The following is an 18,415-nucleotide window of genomic DNA, read 5'->3' on the forward strand; positions in this document are numbered from 1 at the left end:
ATATCTCGTCAACGGGGATGTCAGAGTCACAGAAGAAGCAATCATCTGTAAGACCATTACGTTCTCTATATATTTTGCCAGCTTGTTTTCCATTTTACGGTTGTCTTCATCTTCTAAGTCTATACTGTTAGGTTAACAACTGTTCTAATTCAGTGGGAGAATTAGCTCCACTGTTTCTAACGTATTTCTCCTGCTGATTAATGTTTCTTAAGTATCACTCTTTTTCTTAAAGTAAACTCTACTTCCAACATGGAGCGTTTGAACTCATGACCCTGAGCACAAGAGACGCATGCTCTGAGCCAGCCAAGCACCCAAAGAATTACTACTCTTATAACAAACTGCACCCATCCATTCTTTGGCTCAGAATCTGGCACATGGTTATCAATAAATAAATCACTTGATGGAACCATGCCTGTATTAAGCATCGGGTCAAACAATAGTGACTAATAAGCGCCAGTCTACAACGTGTTAATCCCAACTGGAGAGAGTGTGAATGGTTACAATTCTATAACAGAACACTCTCAGGCTATCTATGAGCACAGATTCGGGATGCCGACATCAGTCTGAGGTGGAAACATGAGGTCAAGGAATTTTTATATTGCCTCTTAATTTGAAAGTACATAAAAATGAACCAGTTGTCAATACTTAATTTGTATCCACTATGTTCTGAAGTGTGTGGGCAAAGTAACAAAGGAAAAAGTATACCTTCCCTACCTTCAGGAGATAATACAGCAATACACATAAAATCTATGAAAATCTAACTATCAAAAGAAGGTACTATGTGGTAAGAGCCAAAGATGGCAAAACAATCTCACATTCAACTGGAGGAAATTGCTACAACTGTTGTTAAAACTTGAAAAAGTTTAGCATTATCTTGTAAAGAGAACGTTTACATTCTCATCAATTTGCTCTTAGGTACACACTAAAGAGAAAGAACATATATGTACCAAGAGATTAACACAAGATGTTTATAGTAGCACTTCCTGAAGCAGCCAAAATCTGGAAACTACTTAAATGCCCATTATGATAAAGTGCATAAATCATAGTATATTTATAGAAAGGCATATTATACAGGAAAGATTACATACACTATTACACGTATAGATCAATATGGGATATTGCATGGGCCAAGGATTATGACTAATCCAATTCTGTGCATCTGATCTATAGAAGAAAAAAGTGAACAGGATTTAGTAGCAAGACAACAGTGCACAGTATCAGCCTTTGCAGTGTAACATATCATCCTCAACTTGGCACCTTAACACATCAAGCATTTATTATTTCTCATAAACCTATCATTCACTGAGCATTACTACTGATTTGATCAGGGCTCTACATGACCCACTCCTTGACCTATGGTCAGCTACAAATTGGCTAGCCAGCTTTGTTTATTCTGTCTGGGCTCACTCATGTCTGAGACCTTGGCCAGAAAAACTGGGCTCATTCATTTCTGTTCCTCTGACAGTCAAACCCATAGGTCATCTCATGATGAAGGCAGAGAGAAAGAGAAGAAGTGAAAATGCACAGGTGCTTTTTCAAGCCTCTGCTTATGCCCAGTTTCTACTGTTCCAGGGGCCAAAGCAAGTCACATGGCTGAGCCCAACGTTGGAAGGAACAACATAGATATAGGACAAAGGATATAGTTTAGGAGGCACCTGGGTGGCTCAGTCAGTTAAGCATCAGACTCTTGATTACAGCTCAGGTTATGATCTCACAGTTCATGAGACCGAGCCCCACGTCAGGCTCTGCACTGACAGCTCAAAGACTGCTTAGGATTCTCTCTCTCAAAATAATTAAACAAACTTAAAAAAAAAAAAAAGATACAGAGAGTCCATTTATTGGGTCCACTTTCACAATCAACCTACCATATGTACAAATAATGCATTTTCTCAATAAGCATATCTCTTCCAATAGAACAAAAGGCAGATCTGGCTGACTAAAGAGTTTTAAATAAGGAAGGTCGTAGGCAGACAGAATGAAAGCCCATTCTTCTGGTGCAAGTAAACCAGTGAAACGATGACCAGTTCCCTCAAAATCAGGGTGCGGGGAGGGACAAAGTTAGTTGGCAGTCAGCAGACCATCTGCTCATGAGAAAGAGTAGAGAGAAAACCAATTTTCTTGGCACATCTGTACTAATGTGAGAAAACAGATAACCTAGTACTGGACCAGTACCAGGTTAAGTCAAAGTGGAAGAAATAGGACTGAGTCAGTTAAAGTGTGTTTGGGTATATGAACAGACTGATTTGGCTGAAGCTGGGGGTTTGCCTGGAGCACTAAAAGGAGAAACAGAAACATCAGATAGGGCCAGATTTTTGAAGAATTTGAAGGCAAGGATATAGAATGTGAATCTCATCCCATTAGCAACAGAAAGCACTAGAACTTTTTTAGTAAAAATATAAATAGTACTCCTAAATTTCCTGATTGGTTTTGGAAAACAGGTGAATGCAGGAAGATCACTACAAAAATTATTAGAACAGGTGTTTTTGTCAGGGTAGAGACTGAATTGAGAGAAGGAATGGAAAGGGATTTTCTGTGGCAAATACTAAAGACAGCTAGGGATTAATTAATATCAGTGAACAGAAAGTAGTTAAAGATGAACCTAAAAATCCAACTGGCAAAAAGAAGCTTGCCAATTTCACAAAGGTGGAAATATCTGATACTCAAATTTTCTGTTACCTTTCTGACTGGTCTACTGTTGTACCCTCTAGCCCACTGTCAAATTTAAAAAAAATTTTCAAAAGTACTGATATATGAAATAAGCAAAGACAATAAAAGATACATTCATAAAGACAACACAGATTTTTTTAAAATCATGAAAATAAGTTATTTTCTTCTGATTTGAATATTAATTTACTCCTAAGGATATACAAGATTCCAGGATGAGTGATTAGACATCTTAATACTCCTGAACTCTATGCTCTGTTCATGTAATTAACATGGGTATCAATTAAAGTTGTGATGATTCTTTTTTTTTTTTTTTTTTTTTTTTTTAAAGTAGGCTTCATAGCCAGCATGGAACCCAATGTAGGGCTTGAACTGATGATCCTGAGATCAAGACCTGAGCTGATATCAAGAACTGGATGCTTAACCAACTGAGCCACCCAGGTGGCTGGTGATGATTCTTTTTATAATCAGAACATCCATCCATCCACCCATGCAGCTGAAACAGATTCATTAGCTATCTTCCCCATCATCAACATAATGATTTTCGGGCATCTCAAATATGGTGTTGATAGAGAACTGTGGCTGTGAAGTTATATCCTGTCACCAATACCCATTTTGCTAAACTCTATGATCATAAAGAGAGGATTAGGAAGTATTCCTTATGACCAGATGGGATTTGTGAAAAGAATGCCAGGATTAAAATACACTGGCAGATGAGTTGGGACTACTTTTGAAGAGATTTGTTTCTGTATTTTCAGGTGCTGTTCTATCCATCCCTACTTTCCACTAACACCCATTTTCTTCCCTTTGGACCTCGTCATTACCCCTAACTCCCAATCTATTTTGCTCTCCTTGTCATGGGCTTCCAACAAGGCCAGCTTTACAGCAATAAATGTCGACCAAGGCACTGGCTTCTTTTTAATTTCTCTTTGTTCTTCTTTGTCAGTTGTTGGGGAGAATATTTTCATGAAATGTTTTTTTTTTTGAGACAATGTAAATGGAGAAGTGTTCATGAAGTAGAAAAACGAACCCTGAAATAAATAGGACTTCAATCTGGAATTCCCATAGGAGAAAGAAAGCAAAAGTTTTACTGATTCCACAAAGACAGCATAAACAATGCTCAAATCTAGTTTTCTTTTGGCCTTTAGTAAGTATCAGTTATATAGCATTCTTGTATACAAACACTGGGATATACTCCTACCCACAGGAAGTGTTGCTGAAACTCCTCCTACAGTTCCACCATGTATCAAAGAAATGGTCAAAACAGAAAATGTTGACAGGTAATATGACAAATCTACTTCCTCCATCATAGGCAAAAAATGATTAAAAAAGGAAGTCTCACTCTAGAGAATAATGACTTTGAACTTGAAGTTTTTTTAATTTTTTTTTTTTTTTTTTTTTTTTTTTTTTTTTTTTTTTTTTTTTTTTACTTATTTTGAGAGAAAGAGAGAAGAGAGAATCCCAAGCAGGCTCTGCACTGTCAGCGCAGAGTCCTTTATGGTGCTCAAACTCATGAACGGTGAGCTCCCGACCTGAGCCAAAATCAACAGTCAGAAACTTAACCTACTGAGACACCCAGGCACCCCTTGAAGTGTTTTTGAACAATACATTTTCTAATAGTCTTCAGATTTCTAGTCCTATAGAAATTGTAAATTTCTATAATTTCTATATTTCTAATCTTCTTTTGATAATAGTCTTCAGATTTCTAGTCCTATAGAAATTTCTAAATTTCTATAATTCTATAATTGTAAATCCTCTGGGGAAATAATATTTTGAAGCATATTCCAACAAACTTACAGTGGTACCAATTAGATAATGCTATAATTTGAAGTTTCTATCCCATCAATCCAACACTTATTTTGAATATAAAAGAACTGTGAACTTAAGTTCTGCATTCTGTTCTTTCTTTGGAAAAGAAAACATCCACTCAAGTATTTATTTAGCTTCTACTAAGCAATCGACAGTTTTCTTAAAAAACTAGGTTTAAAAACAGCAGTAAGGCCACGGAAATTTCCCTACTGAAATTAGATTTGGTTGGGAGGGTTACGTTAATAGCAAATCATCCAAACGGAAGTAACATTGTAGTAATGAGACAGTCAAACAACAGCCAGTAAATAGTATCAGGTAATGATAAGAGCTTAAGAAAGAATGAACCAGAGTGCTTGGGTGGCTATGTAGGTTGAGTGACCCACTCTTGATTTTGGTTCCGATCATATCACCTCATGGTTGGTGAGCTCAACCCCTGTATAAGGCTCTGCACTGACAGCCAGGAGCCTGCTTGGGATTCTCTTCCTCTCTCTCTACCTCTCCTGCTCGCATGATCTCTCAAAATAAACAAGAAAATAATGAAGCTAGTTAGAAGAGAAAGTTGGCAGTGAGGAAAGAAAGGCAGTATTCTGTGTGGGGTGGGGTGGGGAGGATGGGCCCCTGTGCAGAGATCACACCTGACCAAAGAACTGACAGGTGCAGGGGCAGAGGTCGGGGTAAAAGCATTCTTTAAGTGTCCACCACACTGCCAAAGGCACGTACCAGGAACCACTTGAGAACATTCATGAAGAATCCTTGGAACCCCAACCTCAATGATGCCAATCTTTCCCAGCGTTTTCATAAAACATTAGCATATTTAATTATTCAACGACACGAAGGTCTTGGATGCTATTGTAACTACAAAATACAAGTCTTTGAATCGTTAAGTATTGAGTAAGCTTTTCTCAATCCCTCTTTAAATGAAGCATGTATAAAACCAACTTAAAACACCCAACAAAATGAAAACTTACATAGTATGTAAAAATTACTGTGAACAATAACTTACTGAAAAGTGGACAAATTTTAATACTTCCAAACCGAACAGGCTGCTTAAAGCTATAGAGGATCAACACTCACCTAAAGATTTAAGAAAATTAAAATCAGCAACTGCCCTAAACTTACAAAAGACACGACTAGTTGTTTAAAATATCATGCTTTGAAAGCATCTGCCATTTTAAAAATAAGTTACACAGTACTGGGCTAAAATAAAGGGAAAAGTTCTATCTTCTTCTCACTTGCTATGAAATAATCTCCAGATGTTTTTTTTTTTTTTTTTTTTTTTTTTTTTTGAGAACTTGAGCTTATCTGAGTGCTCTTACATAATATTTTCTATTTTTCTCCATGGACATACAGAAGACAAAACAAAGTTAACAGCAAAACGTACACATATGAACTACCACCACCACCTACGTCCATAATAACTGTCCAAAAAAATTAAAGCAGAGGGCCCTAATGGGGGACATAATTTTTATATTCTGAAGGAATTAAGATTTGCTATTTTCCCATATGTCTTTGGGCATCTTCTTCCAAATACAATCAAATGATGTTGTTAAACTTAGGTTTTATTATACCTCATGGGACTACAATTTTTTAAAAATAATGTTTATTCTAGTAACAACTGTTACTAGGTGATCAAGCACTTACTGTGTAGCAGGCACTGTGCTACATGCTTTCTGAGTAGATCTTATTTCCTGCTGAGGACAATCCAACTTTATGGTTGAGAAAAGTGAGGCCACGAGAAGCTAGGTATGACCAAGTTTGCATAAAAATGACAGGGCTCAAGTATGAACCCAGGTCTAACTCCAAAGCCTGTGTTCTTAACCCCCCTGTACCCTGTGCCTCTTGCTTATGGAAATGTCCTTAAAGAGAATGATATGCCTTGAAAATCATTTACCTGTTTCTATTCTATCCCAGGAATACGAACTATTTCTATTTTACTTTCCTTAAGACACCTACTTTTAGGTTTAAAATAAAAAAATGAAAGAAATTTCAGAGCTGGAAGAAAACTAAAAGTTTTTTTTTTTTTTTTTTTTTTTTTTTTTTTTTAACGAGCTCAATATGCTGCTTTAAAGATGAAGCTAAGGAGGCACATGACTAAAGACCCAGAGCAACCTGTAGGCAGAGCAGGCTAGAGCCTAGGTCACCCACAGGCCAGTCCCCTCTACTACTCAGTAGCAGCCCTAATGGATGCTTGATAAGGAGCAAGAGAAAGTTGTCAGAGGTGCAGGTGAGATGGAAATGGTGCCCTTTTAATTAATTCACTTAGTTGTGAATAGGGTTTCTAAATGAAATTCCTTCAAAGACTTTATTAGGATCATATGGAGGAAAGACTGCTGCTCAGAAAGTTTCACCTTCCCTTTTAAGACCCCCTTTCATCTTTAGAGCATCCTTTTGGGACAAGGCAGTAAAAAAAAGGGGAGGACGACAGCCTAGAGCCGATAAAAATGTGGTGTATATATACCACGCCCCCACACACACACAATGGAATATTACTTGGTGATCAAAAAGAATGAACTCTTGCCATTGCAACAACGTGGATGGAACTAGAATGTATTATGCTAAGCAAAACAAGTCAAAGAAAGACAAATACGTTTTTTAACTCATATGTGAAATTTAAGAAACAAAACAGATGAACATAGGGGAAGGGAAGGAAAAATAAGATAAAAACAGATGGAGACAAACCATAGGAGACTCGTAAATACAAAGAACAATCCAAGGGTTGCTGGTGGGGTATTGGGTGGGGGGATGGGCTAAATGGGTGATGGGCATTAAGAAGGGCACTTTTTGGGATGAGCACTGGGTGTTATCTGTAAATGATGAATCACTAAATTCTATTCCTGAAATCATTATTAGACTATATGCTAACTAACTTGGATTTAAATTTTTAAAAATTGGAAAAAAGTGAAGGATCCAGAATAAATAGGAAATAAAGAATGTTAACCGGAAAAAAAAAAAAAAAAAAAAGAAAAAGGTGTTCTATGTATTCATCACCACCTGAGACCCAAGGCCCAGATCATTCTATAGCAACATTCTAATAAAATGAGGGCTTAAACAAAGTATTTAGCTGGTTGGTAATAAGATTTAATCCAAATGTTTCTCTACCATCCATTTCCTGACATGCAGTTCTGAGTAATATTCGTCCATGCACGATGATTGCAGGATGGGCGAGAAATACTTTAGTGAGTAGAACAATCTATTATACCCCACAGAAACTAACTTCAAGGATTGACCCTCCCCACCCTTATCAAGATCAAGTGATAGTCCATCTTCAACCGTAGATTGGAACAAATCCTAGCTAACACGTACTTCTCCAAAAGATTTGTTTTAATTATTATTATTTTAATGTTCGCTTTTTTATTGAGAGACAGAGAGAGCATGAGCAGGGAGGGGCAGAGAGAGGAGACGATAGAATCTGAAGCAGGGTCCAGGCTCTGAGCTGTCAGCACAGAGCCCGACACGGGGCTCAAACTCACAAACCACGAGATCACAACCTGAGCTGAAGTCGGATGCTTAACCGACTGAGCCACCCAGGTGCCCCAGATTTTTTTTTAAAGGAATGGATTTTGAGAAGAAAAAATATGGGGCAGACAGGTAGGAAACAGAAAATACAAATGTAAGCTGTTTTGTTAATTGTTTTATTACCGCAGTAAGTTCATATAGAGAATAATCCGTACAAAACATGATAAAGGTTCAAAGATGCAGGTGTTCCTATAGGCAAGGCTGAGGTTTCAGTCTCTGGTATTTGGAATTTAGGCTGCAGTCCTTGTTCTTGGATGGATCACTGGGTGTGTGACACAGACCATGCTTTAAACCAAATTTGGCCGAGGAAGTAGACATTTCATGTGTCACCTAACTACCAAAGTTCCTCCCCACAACGCAGGGCCAGGTGGGATTGTACTTAGTATGGTCCACAAGGGTCTTCGCTATGTCCTATTTCTCCAGTGCTGAGTAACACTCCACCCAGTCCTATTCTGTCTTCTCTGATGTACCTGCATTTTTGATCATGGTGCTTTGGTTTTTGTTTTGTTTCATATTTTAAATATTTAAGATTTTTCCTTCTTTTAGTAAGTGTCTCAACCCAAACATATACCTTCTTTAGGGTTTTATCAATAGCTAAAACATTTTGGGTATTACTGTGAGCTAGATAGCTACTTTTAAGTTTGTTTATTTTGAGAGAGACAGAGAACATGGAGGTGGTGCAGAGAGAAATCTGAAGCAGGCTCTGTGCCAACAGCAGGGTGTCTGATGTGGGGCTTGAACTCACAAACTGTGAGATGATGACCTGAGCTAAAGTTGGACACTTAACCAACTAAGCCACCCAGGCGCCCAAGCCAGCTACTCTTGAAAGCACATTATACACACTAAGATACTACTTCTCCATATATGAAAAACCCACAGCTATTATCATATGCAATGGTAAAAAATTGAAAGCTTTTCCTCTCAGATCAGGAACAAGACAAGGATGTCCACTCTCACCACTTTTATTCAGCATAATACTGGAAGTCCTAGTCATGCCAAACAGACAAGAAATAAAAGGTATCCAAACTGGGAAGAAGTAAAAGTGTCACTATGTGCAGATGACGTGATACTATATACAGTAAACCCTAGAGATTCAACCAAAAAACTACTAGAACTGGTAAATGAATTCAATAAAGTTGCAGGATACAAAACTATTATATAGAAATCTGTTGCATTTCTATACACAAATAATCAAGTAGCAGAAAGAGAAATTCAGAAAACAATCCAAGTTACAACTGCATCCAAAAAAAAAAGGCTAAAAATGAACTTCACCAAGGAGATGAAACACTGGTACTCTGAAAACTATAAAGCACTGATGAAAGAAATGGAAGAGGACACCAACAAATGGAAAGCTATTCCATGCTCATGAATCAGAATATTGTGGAGACATCCATCCTACCCAATCTACAGATTCAACATGATCCCTATCAAAGTATCAACATTTTTCCTAGAACTAGAACACTGGCATTTGTATGAAACCACAATAATCTGATTTAAAACTAGACCTGAATAAAAATTTTTCTGAAGAAGACATACGGAACATTTTCTAAAGAGGACTTGAAAAGGTCCTGATGATCACTAATTATCAAGGAAACACAAATCAAAACCACAATGAGGTATCCTCTCACATCAGGATGGCTAGTATCAAAAAGAAATATCAAGTATTGGTGAGGATGGGGAGAAAGAGGAACCATCATAAACTGGTGATAGGAATATAAGTTGGTGCAGCCACTGTGGAAAAACGTATGGAGGTTCCTCAAAAAATTAAAAATAAAAACTCCATACAATTCAGTAATTCCACTACTGGGTATTTACCTAAAGAAAACAAAAACATTAATTTGAAAAGACAGATGCACACTTTCTTTACTGCAGTTTTATAATAGCCAAGATATAAAAGCAACCCAAGTGTTGAATAAAGATGTGGTATCTATATCCAATGGAGTATTATTCAGCCATAAAGAATGAGATCTTGACATTTGCAACAACAAAGATGGACCCAGAGGGTATTAAGCTAACTGAATTAAGTCAGAGGAAGACAAACACCATATCATTTCACTTACATGTGTTATCTAAAAAAATAAACGAAGAAAAAGGAAAAAAAAACCCAGACTCTAAAAATACAAACTCTGGGAACTGATGGTTCCCAGAGGGGAAGTGGATGAGAGGATCAGTGAAATAAACAGGATTAAGAGGTACAAACTTCTGGTTATTAAATAAATTCATGGCGATAAAAAGTACAGCATCACACAATATTGTAATAACGTTGTATGGGGACAGATGAATACAGTTACCGTGATGAGCACTGAGTAATGTATAGAATTCTTAAAGCTATATTGTACACCTGAAACCAATATAAGATTGTATGCTAACTACATTGCAATAGAAAAATAAAATGCTCCTTCCCTAAATAATTCTATGAGGTACGTTCTACCAACATTTTCATTTTGCAGATGAAGAAACTGAGGCAGAGAGAGGTTTTATAACTTTCCCAAGATGCCATAGCTATTGGTGGAGCCAGGATATGAAGAGAGGCAGTCTGGCTCCAGAGCGCACGTTCCTAAGCCACACCGAGTCTTTAAATATTGGATGGTTGGTTAAGTGTCCAATTCCTGATTTTGGCTCAGGTCATGATCTCATGGTTCGTGAGAACGAGCCCTGCATTGGGCTCTGACCTGACAGCGTGGAGCCTGCTTGGATTTTTGCTCTCTCTCTGCCCCTCCCCCACTCTTACATCCTCTCTCAAAATAAACTTAAAAAAAGTCATAGGACAAACACTGGATGGACAGGAGTCTTTCAAGGCCATCTTAAGGAAACCTCTCAAATTTCCCTAATAAATTAGTTTTCCCAAATATCTGATTATCTACCGTGTGTGTGTGTGTTTATTTTTGAGAGAGACAGGGAGGGAGGAGAGAGGGAGAGAGAGGGAGACACAGAATCTAAAGCAGGCTCCAGGCTCCCAGCTGTCAGCATAGAGCCTGACCTGGGGCTTGAACTCATTGACCTTGAGATCATGATCTGAGCTGAAGTCAGACACTCAACCGACTGAGCCACCCAGGCACCCTAGTGATCATCTACTGTTAATTAAAAGAAAACCTGTTTGATCTTTAGTTTGATAATTGCATTCTTTCATCATAATAGTATAACTATATCACAAAAAAATCTATAAAATCAAGAAAATTTTACCCATAGTTGCATTATTCTATTTAGTATATTTAGTGTATTCCATTTCTAAATTTTTACATGCATCTGTTTTTTAACATTACTATCAGAGTATAAACAATTCTACGATGTGTATTTTTCAAATTACTTTTCTACAAAAGCAGCCTGATGCTTCAGTCAGTCTTCATACTTCCTTTTCTTATCTTGAGAAGATTGACATGAATCCCCAAATGTCTTATCTTCTCAGGCTGTCCTCTGGGGAGCTGAAGGGACCATTCAAATGTTCTAGTCTGATGTCCCCTTTAGCAATTGATGAAACCAGGCCAGGACGGGTGCAGTGACTTATCCAAGTTAGTGACAGAACTGAGACCCAAACCCAAGTGTCCTGGGCTCGACACCTGTACTTGTCGTATACAACTCCTACCGCACTGCCTTCCACCTGCACTACCATGCAGTCACGTATCTGAGGAATCAACTAAAAGTAAATGTCTGTAACTAATGTTCAAATTTTTCCTGACCTCCCACAATGCTCATTAACAAGTCCAAGAGCTTTAATTTATAAACTCGGTGGTAATATTTTAAATTTTTGAATGTGTGCAAATAGAAAAACTGTATAATAAAAGGCACCAATAAAGGAGATGGAACTGGCCTATTATAATTCTGTATGTTAACTGTTCATAAAATATTTTAAATTATTCCTAGTTTTCACTGTAATTTTTTAAGAAGTGCCCCAAATTCATTAGGATAACCTATGAGTATGGTCTGGGGTTCCTGAAAGAAAATTTTACAAGACCTCAATTCTACTTTTAGTTGTTTGGCCTCACATGCTTTTAAGATGCTCAGATAGGACACTGAAGGATGCCTAAAAGCAAGAGAGCATGGTTATTTGATGCATGAAAAATAACTTAAAATGTCACTCCCTGGAGAAAAATCTCGAGAAAGCCACATTTAAGCTTAAAGTTAAAGGCAAACTAATTTATTTTTTTTCAATATATGAAATTTATTGTCAAACTGGTTTCCATACAACACCCAGTGCTCATCCCAAAAGGTGCCCTCCTCAATACCCATCACCCACCCTCCCCTCCCTCCACCCCCCATCGGCAAACTAATTTATTACAGGAGAAATCCGAGAAGGTTTTGCAAAGGAGTAGAAGTTAAAACATGTAGTTTAAGGATCATTAAAGCCATGCCAGAATATGTTTCTATGATTATTACATAACTAGTCATCAGTAAATTAAAATGAAAAATATAGTTAATGATTTAAATTAGCATGCAGAAAGGGACATGAATATAAGGTATCTGGAAAAACGAAGTTGCCTTGAGGGCTTATTCCTTTTATCATTCTACAACAGTTACATTCATGTTTATAAAGTACCACAGACAGACTTCTCTTCTGAGAGCTGTATTTGGAAAAGGAATCAATCATTTATTAAGAACCTAGCAAATACTTTGTCAGAGGTTTTCGGAAGGCAGTAAGAAGTAGGATTTCTATGAAATAAGAATAAGTCGGAATGAGGTAAATTCAAATTGGGAAGGCAAACAGACCTATATATATAGGTTCAAATGTCAAAACATGGCTATTTTAGACAAGGACATGTAGGAAAATCATTCTAAAAGGTCAACTTAAAGTGAGAATCAATTTTCTTCCAGGGAAAAAACAGACGTGTCCTTTCTGTAAGGCCTGGACCCTGAGAGCAAATGCCATCTTGACAAAAGTAAGATTTTTCCTCCCTTTGATCATCAGACTACCCCCCAAACTAATTGAAGACCATAAACCTTAAAATCATCAACAATCCAATTTTATTACAGCGCAATCCGTTCGCGTTAAGAGCAAATGCCACGTCTGACAGCCTAACACCGCAGTCCCTGAATGCAGGGCTGGCCGGCTCTGTGGGAAAGCAGGGGATAATAATCCTGCAGCCAGCTTGGTGTCGACACCGTTCTTCCCACTGCAATCTCCACTCCTGTCTCTCCCTGGCAGCAAGAAACAGGCCCCGGGCCTTTGAAACCTTTAAGATATTAATTAAACAGAGACTTATAAACGACAATTACAAAATGTTTCAATACATCTATCTGATCAAGAAATGTTTAAAGAGCCAAGCATGACTCTGCACAAAGAGAAACAGATGTATAGGAGGACAGTGATCTGGCTAATATTTTGTCTTATAAGTCTTACCAGTTCTTAACTGTGACAAAACTCTCCTATGGTTAGACACTCATGAGGTTTTCATTCATTTTCACTATAAAAAAAGCCGAAAACCAAAAACCAAAAAACATGTGCACGGAGACCTCAGATAGACCCTGGTCTTATGCTTCTGCATATTTGTGGCAATTTAATTTTCTTCTTTTTCCTTTTCCATTGTAGGCTTGTCATAATAAATCATTCGCTTTATCTCATTCCACTTTATTGTCTGACTGAAAAAAATAACCTTTGAATTAGGAAAATGTAATTCAGTAAAAAGAGGAATAGTATTTTCTGAGATTTAAGTTAATGCTGCTACTTAGCCACTAGGCTATGCTAAAGGATAGTCCATTTGTCCTAGAACACTTCTGTCTTCCAGCTACCCAGAAAAAGCAGGAAAACAACCGCAAAAACAAATGGATATGAATTATTTAACCATTCAAAACCTACCTGGTAATTCACTTAACAGATTTATATGAGTTTATATAATTAGTTTATAGGATATATTCCAAAAGAATAAATGAGCCCTTTTTAAACAATCAAATATATGTCATGTGGTTTGGTTTTAAAAGAATGAAATCATCTTTATTTTATCCAAATTAAATGTAATTTCATTTGCATACAGTTATTCCTACTTAAAAAAACTATAATGTATAGTCACGGACTCATTACTTATCAGAAAAATGAGCTTTAGAACAGATATATTTTTCTACTTAAAAAAAAGATTATTTAAAAATGCAACAGTTGAGAACCAAACACATTTATTTTAGGTCTTTTTCTTTTTTTTTTTTAAGTTTGTTTTTTTTTTGAGACAGAGAGCATGAGCAAGTTTAGGGCAGGGAGAGAGACAGAGACAGAGGATCTGAAACATGTTCTGCACTGAGAGTGGCGAGTCAGATGTGGGGCTCGAATTCACGAATGGGGAGATCATGATCTGAGCTGAAGTTGGGTGCTTAACCAACTGAGCTGCCCAGGTGCCCGTTAGGTATTTTTCATTTTAAATTACACTCTGTTCTATGTAACGTGAGTTTAGAACTCTTTACTTTTCAACTTAGGAATGCAACCTACTGTAAATTTTTTCCTTAAAACTCTGAGGAGCACACTATTATTTTCATCATCATCATTATATTAATATCCGTCCTTGACTGCACATTGTGGGAGGCAGTGGATTCAAATGGGTCTAAGAAACTCAACAGTGCAGTTGGGGCCACAAAAAATATAAAAAACATTGATAAAATATTTAGGGACCATACAGGTGCTCTACACATGTGATGAATATTCATCTATTTATATGTTCCAATAGTTCATATAAGAGATACCCATATTATTTTTAAAAGCCAATAGGTTTTTATAACCAACAACCCAGAGTATTTCAAAGTCTAGTTCTCAAAAGTGCTCTGAAGATAAAAACCCATAACCCTCCCAATTTATTGTTTAATCCACTTGACAACTCTCTGTAAGAGAGGTTTGCTATATTTTAAAGATAAATTAATCTTTTTTTAACTTGACTTGTTTCTTTTTCAATTATTCATTATTCATGTGTTAATTATTCATTATGGGATGAACTATTGACAGAACACAATCCAGCCTCAAAGCGAAATGCTATTAATCTACTACTCATATCCTATTATTGCTTTGGCATATGATAGAGTACTTGGAAGAAAAAGGTTAGTGGACTTTCTCTTCTTAAATGTAATTAAGTTCAGTAAAATCCATTTATGAAACACTGCAGAAAAAGATGAATACAATTATAATATAGGTCAAATCATGTTTGCCCACATACATAGGGGTGATATTCAAAATATTTGTGTGTCTCCACAAGCACTGAGGAACCCAATCAGGCACTTGTAGTAAACACCTGTGCCTGCCCATGGGGATCACCTATTACAGCAGTGTTGAAAACTTTTAATTCTGATTAATTATTATGTCCAATACTGGTATTAGTTTTTAAGGAATCATTATTATGAAATATGATATTTTTAATTATGCTGAATAACATACCAACTAGGAGAACAGCATCACAGATATTTTCAGTTCTAGAATTCCTTCCTTTTACATACTATCAGCTGCAGAGACCCCCAAATATCTAGTAATGTCTGTCACGATCATTTAGGAATGGTAGATAATAATTGATGTGGATGGATCTAAAGCATTCCTCACCTGAATCCAAGGCGAGTTCTTGGGCTTTATATGTTAAATTGAGAGACTAAGATATATTCTCTTTAGTGATCCCTTTCACCAGCAGTCTTGGACACAAGTCAACTCCAGACACATCCTGGGCGGTGGGGCGGGGGCGGGGGGGGGGTCCTGATTTAGTCAAGGGCTCAGAGATAGGATATAAACCAGTTCTTCTTAAGGGCAAAGGAGTGATAAAAAAAAAAAAAAAAAAGGAAAAACAAACAACAACAACAAAATCAAGTCTTGGAAGGGGGCTGGATTGTCTCACCTGCCCTGGAGCATTCTAAGGGAAGAAATTGCCAAAGATGAGAGCAGGGCTTTCTTTCCACACAAGTGAAAGGCTGCAGAATTTGCCATGTGCCTAACCTCATGTTTAATCTTGGTTCTTTGGACAATTTTAAGGCTCCAGGGGTATTCACCATGGTGCTGGACATTTGCAAATTAAGGACTCTGTTGGAATTATAATACATAGGTTCCAATTTCTTATGATGCCATTCATCAAAAGAGACCGATGTAAAAACAGCAGAAAGAAATATTATGTCCAAATCTAGGCTCCACTAATCTCTAAGCACTTTACGGCAGTAGTATTCTAACTCTCTTGTCTCAATGCGCTCTATGCTAACTGCGCCCAACTTGTCTTCATTGGCTAACAGCCCTTCCAGAACTCTTGGCCATGAATATGCTAGGTCATGTGACTGGGATGCTCTTCCTCCTCATTGCCCACCTGAATTCATACTTCCAAGTTTTATCTTGAAAGTCAGGTGTCTTGTGGGATTTTCATGACTAACATCACTATTACAGCTACTTGTATATAAGTCTGAATCCCTGACTAGCCACTTTCCTTAGGCCTGAGATGGTACCTCAGTGAGGTTTGCTCTGGGTGGAACAGAGCAAGTGCTCAATACGTGCCTGCTAAATAAATCAATGGTGACCAGGGAGATGAATGAATGAGAAGAACTCTAAATATTAAATCTCAAGAATGCCATCTGCATTATGAGCTGAGTCATAGTTAGACTTTAGTTTGCAACACTACACTGAGATGCCACAATGTGAGCTACCCAACTTACGGTTTCCTTTCAAAGAGCCCACCCTCTGAGCTGTTTCTCCCGTCAGGGAGACTCATTCTGACACCGCATACACTGCCCATCCAAACTAAGGAGGCAATGTAGTCCTTAGCCCCGTGTTAGTCATCCAAAGAATCCTTATCTTGTTGACTCATCAGTGAACTCCGCTACAGTGTTGATGATTTGGCTCTAAAGCCAGAAGATGACACCTCTCAGCATAGGAATGTACTTTCTTAGACTCATGTTGGTTGCTAATCTCAAAGGGAGCCACTTTAGCGACTGTTTCTCTCCTTCGTGAAGAAAAAGATCACATGCTTTCCTAATAGCTAAAAACTCTGGGCTGTGATTTGACTGTAGCGAGCCCTACAGTGTTAATCTGAGAAAGACAGAGGTTTTTAAAAAACTCATTGTGTTCAAGAGTTCAGACTTATTACCTCACCAACTACAAGGGAAAAGGAACCCTGGAAGAGAGGACGATGGACTCTGACCCATGGTGGTCCGCAGGAGACAGGTCCTGCCCTCTGGCTTACTCTCCAGCATTGATTTAGTTTTTCACTCACATATTGGATGAACACTCACATCCCTCCCTGACAAACCTTTCACAGTGTCCTGGGTTATATGTGAACGACATCTTAGCTTTAATATATTTTATGTAAGTTTAGCTGTTGGAGAGCTGAATACTATGCTTGTTTTGACTGTTATTATATTTTGAAGAGTAGCTCTTGGAAGTTATCTCCATCCATCACTGCTCTTCATTGACATGAGTGATACAGAATACCAGTGCAATCAATTATTAATATTATGTTAGCATGCAAACAGTTATAATAACTAAATACACATATATTTAGCTGTAAACGTGTCTAGGAGTGTAAACAATTAAGTTAACCTGTAAATGTCATTTTGGGGGGAAAATTTCATGATATACCTGTTCTGTCAGTAAACTGGCAAAAGTGATACATTGAAATGAGATCCAATAATTCAGGAGAAAAGCATCTTCAAGTACACACTCACCCACTATGTTTCATATGTGGTGGTTTATCCATTCGCACTGCTAATTTGATCTTTAAGTCAGAGTCCTGGCTATTTTTTGGAACTACCATTCGGTGCAACTCAGCTGACTTGGAGCTATTAGAAGTTGGGTATAATATCACCTATAAAAGACAAAAAAGAACACATTTAAGTGCACAATACAAGCTCCAAGGATTGAGACAGAAATCTTCTGTTTTCCTGTTTAAAAAGAAGGTATCATGCCCAAATGTGTCTAAACCACTTGACTCCCACCACAACAGATGGGTTTTCAATACAGCCTCATTTATCTTTTTGACAAATATGTGTTTTCATATTACCACATAACGAGTTTTCTTCCTGTGTCATTTCCTAATGAGGTAATAGCACAAAGGCTGCAGTTGAATTGACAGTTGAGAAATACTTATTAGCCACCTATAATTTCAAGACTATTCTAAACTCAAGGCATGGAAGTTCAGAAGGAAATATTTTTTGAAATTACAGATAGCATGTTTAAAAAGTAAAACCAATTATTCTAGGCAGCAAAAATACACCTAATGTTTTAATATTTGCATTGTAAGACAGCATTAAAGGAAGTCAACACAATTAGAGATGGAAAAGACCGGTATCATAGCACATTTTCTGTCCTAGATCAACACCAGAGGACTTTTTCCTGATGTTTTCATATCTATAAATACTATAAGGACTGACACAAAATAATTAAAATAAATTTTTAAATTTTTATTTATTTATTTTGAGAGAGAGAGGGAGGGAGGGAGGGAGGGGAAGGAGACCCTGGCACGTGCAAGCTGGGAAGGGCGGGGGGGGGGGGAGAGAG

The 18,415-nt window shown here is 37.4% G+C and overlaps 1 protein-coding gene across 8 annotated transcripts in view; it reads right to left on the reverse strand.

Annotated features, from left to right (window-relative positions):
• The window catches only part of CADPS2 (calcium dependent secretion activator 2), a 545,032-nt gene that overhangs the window by 222,491 nt on the left and 304,126 nt on the right, over window positions 1–18,415 (reverse strand). For all 8 annotated transcript variants that reach the window (XM_049641753.1, XM_049641747.1, XM_049641748.1 and 5 more), the window contains one exon: window positions 17,584–17,723. In XM_049641753.1, coding sequence (XP_049497710.1) covers window positions 17,584–17,723 — 140 coding nt within the window. The remainder of the gene's footprint in view (window positions 1–17,583; window positions 17,724–18,415) is intronic.

Source organism: Panthera uncia, chromosome A2, assembly GCF_023721935.1.
Source record: "Panthera uncia isolate 11264 chromosome A2, Puncia_PCG_1.0, whole genome shotgun sequence".
Taxonomy (NCBI): Eukaryota; Metazoa; Chordata; class Mammalia; order Carnivora; family Felidae; genus Panthera; species Panthera uncia.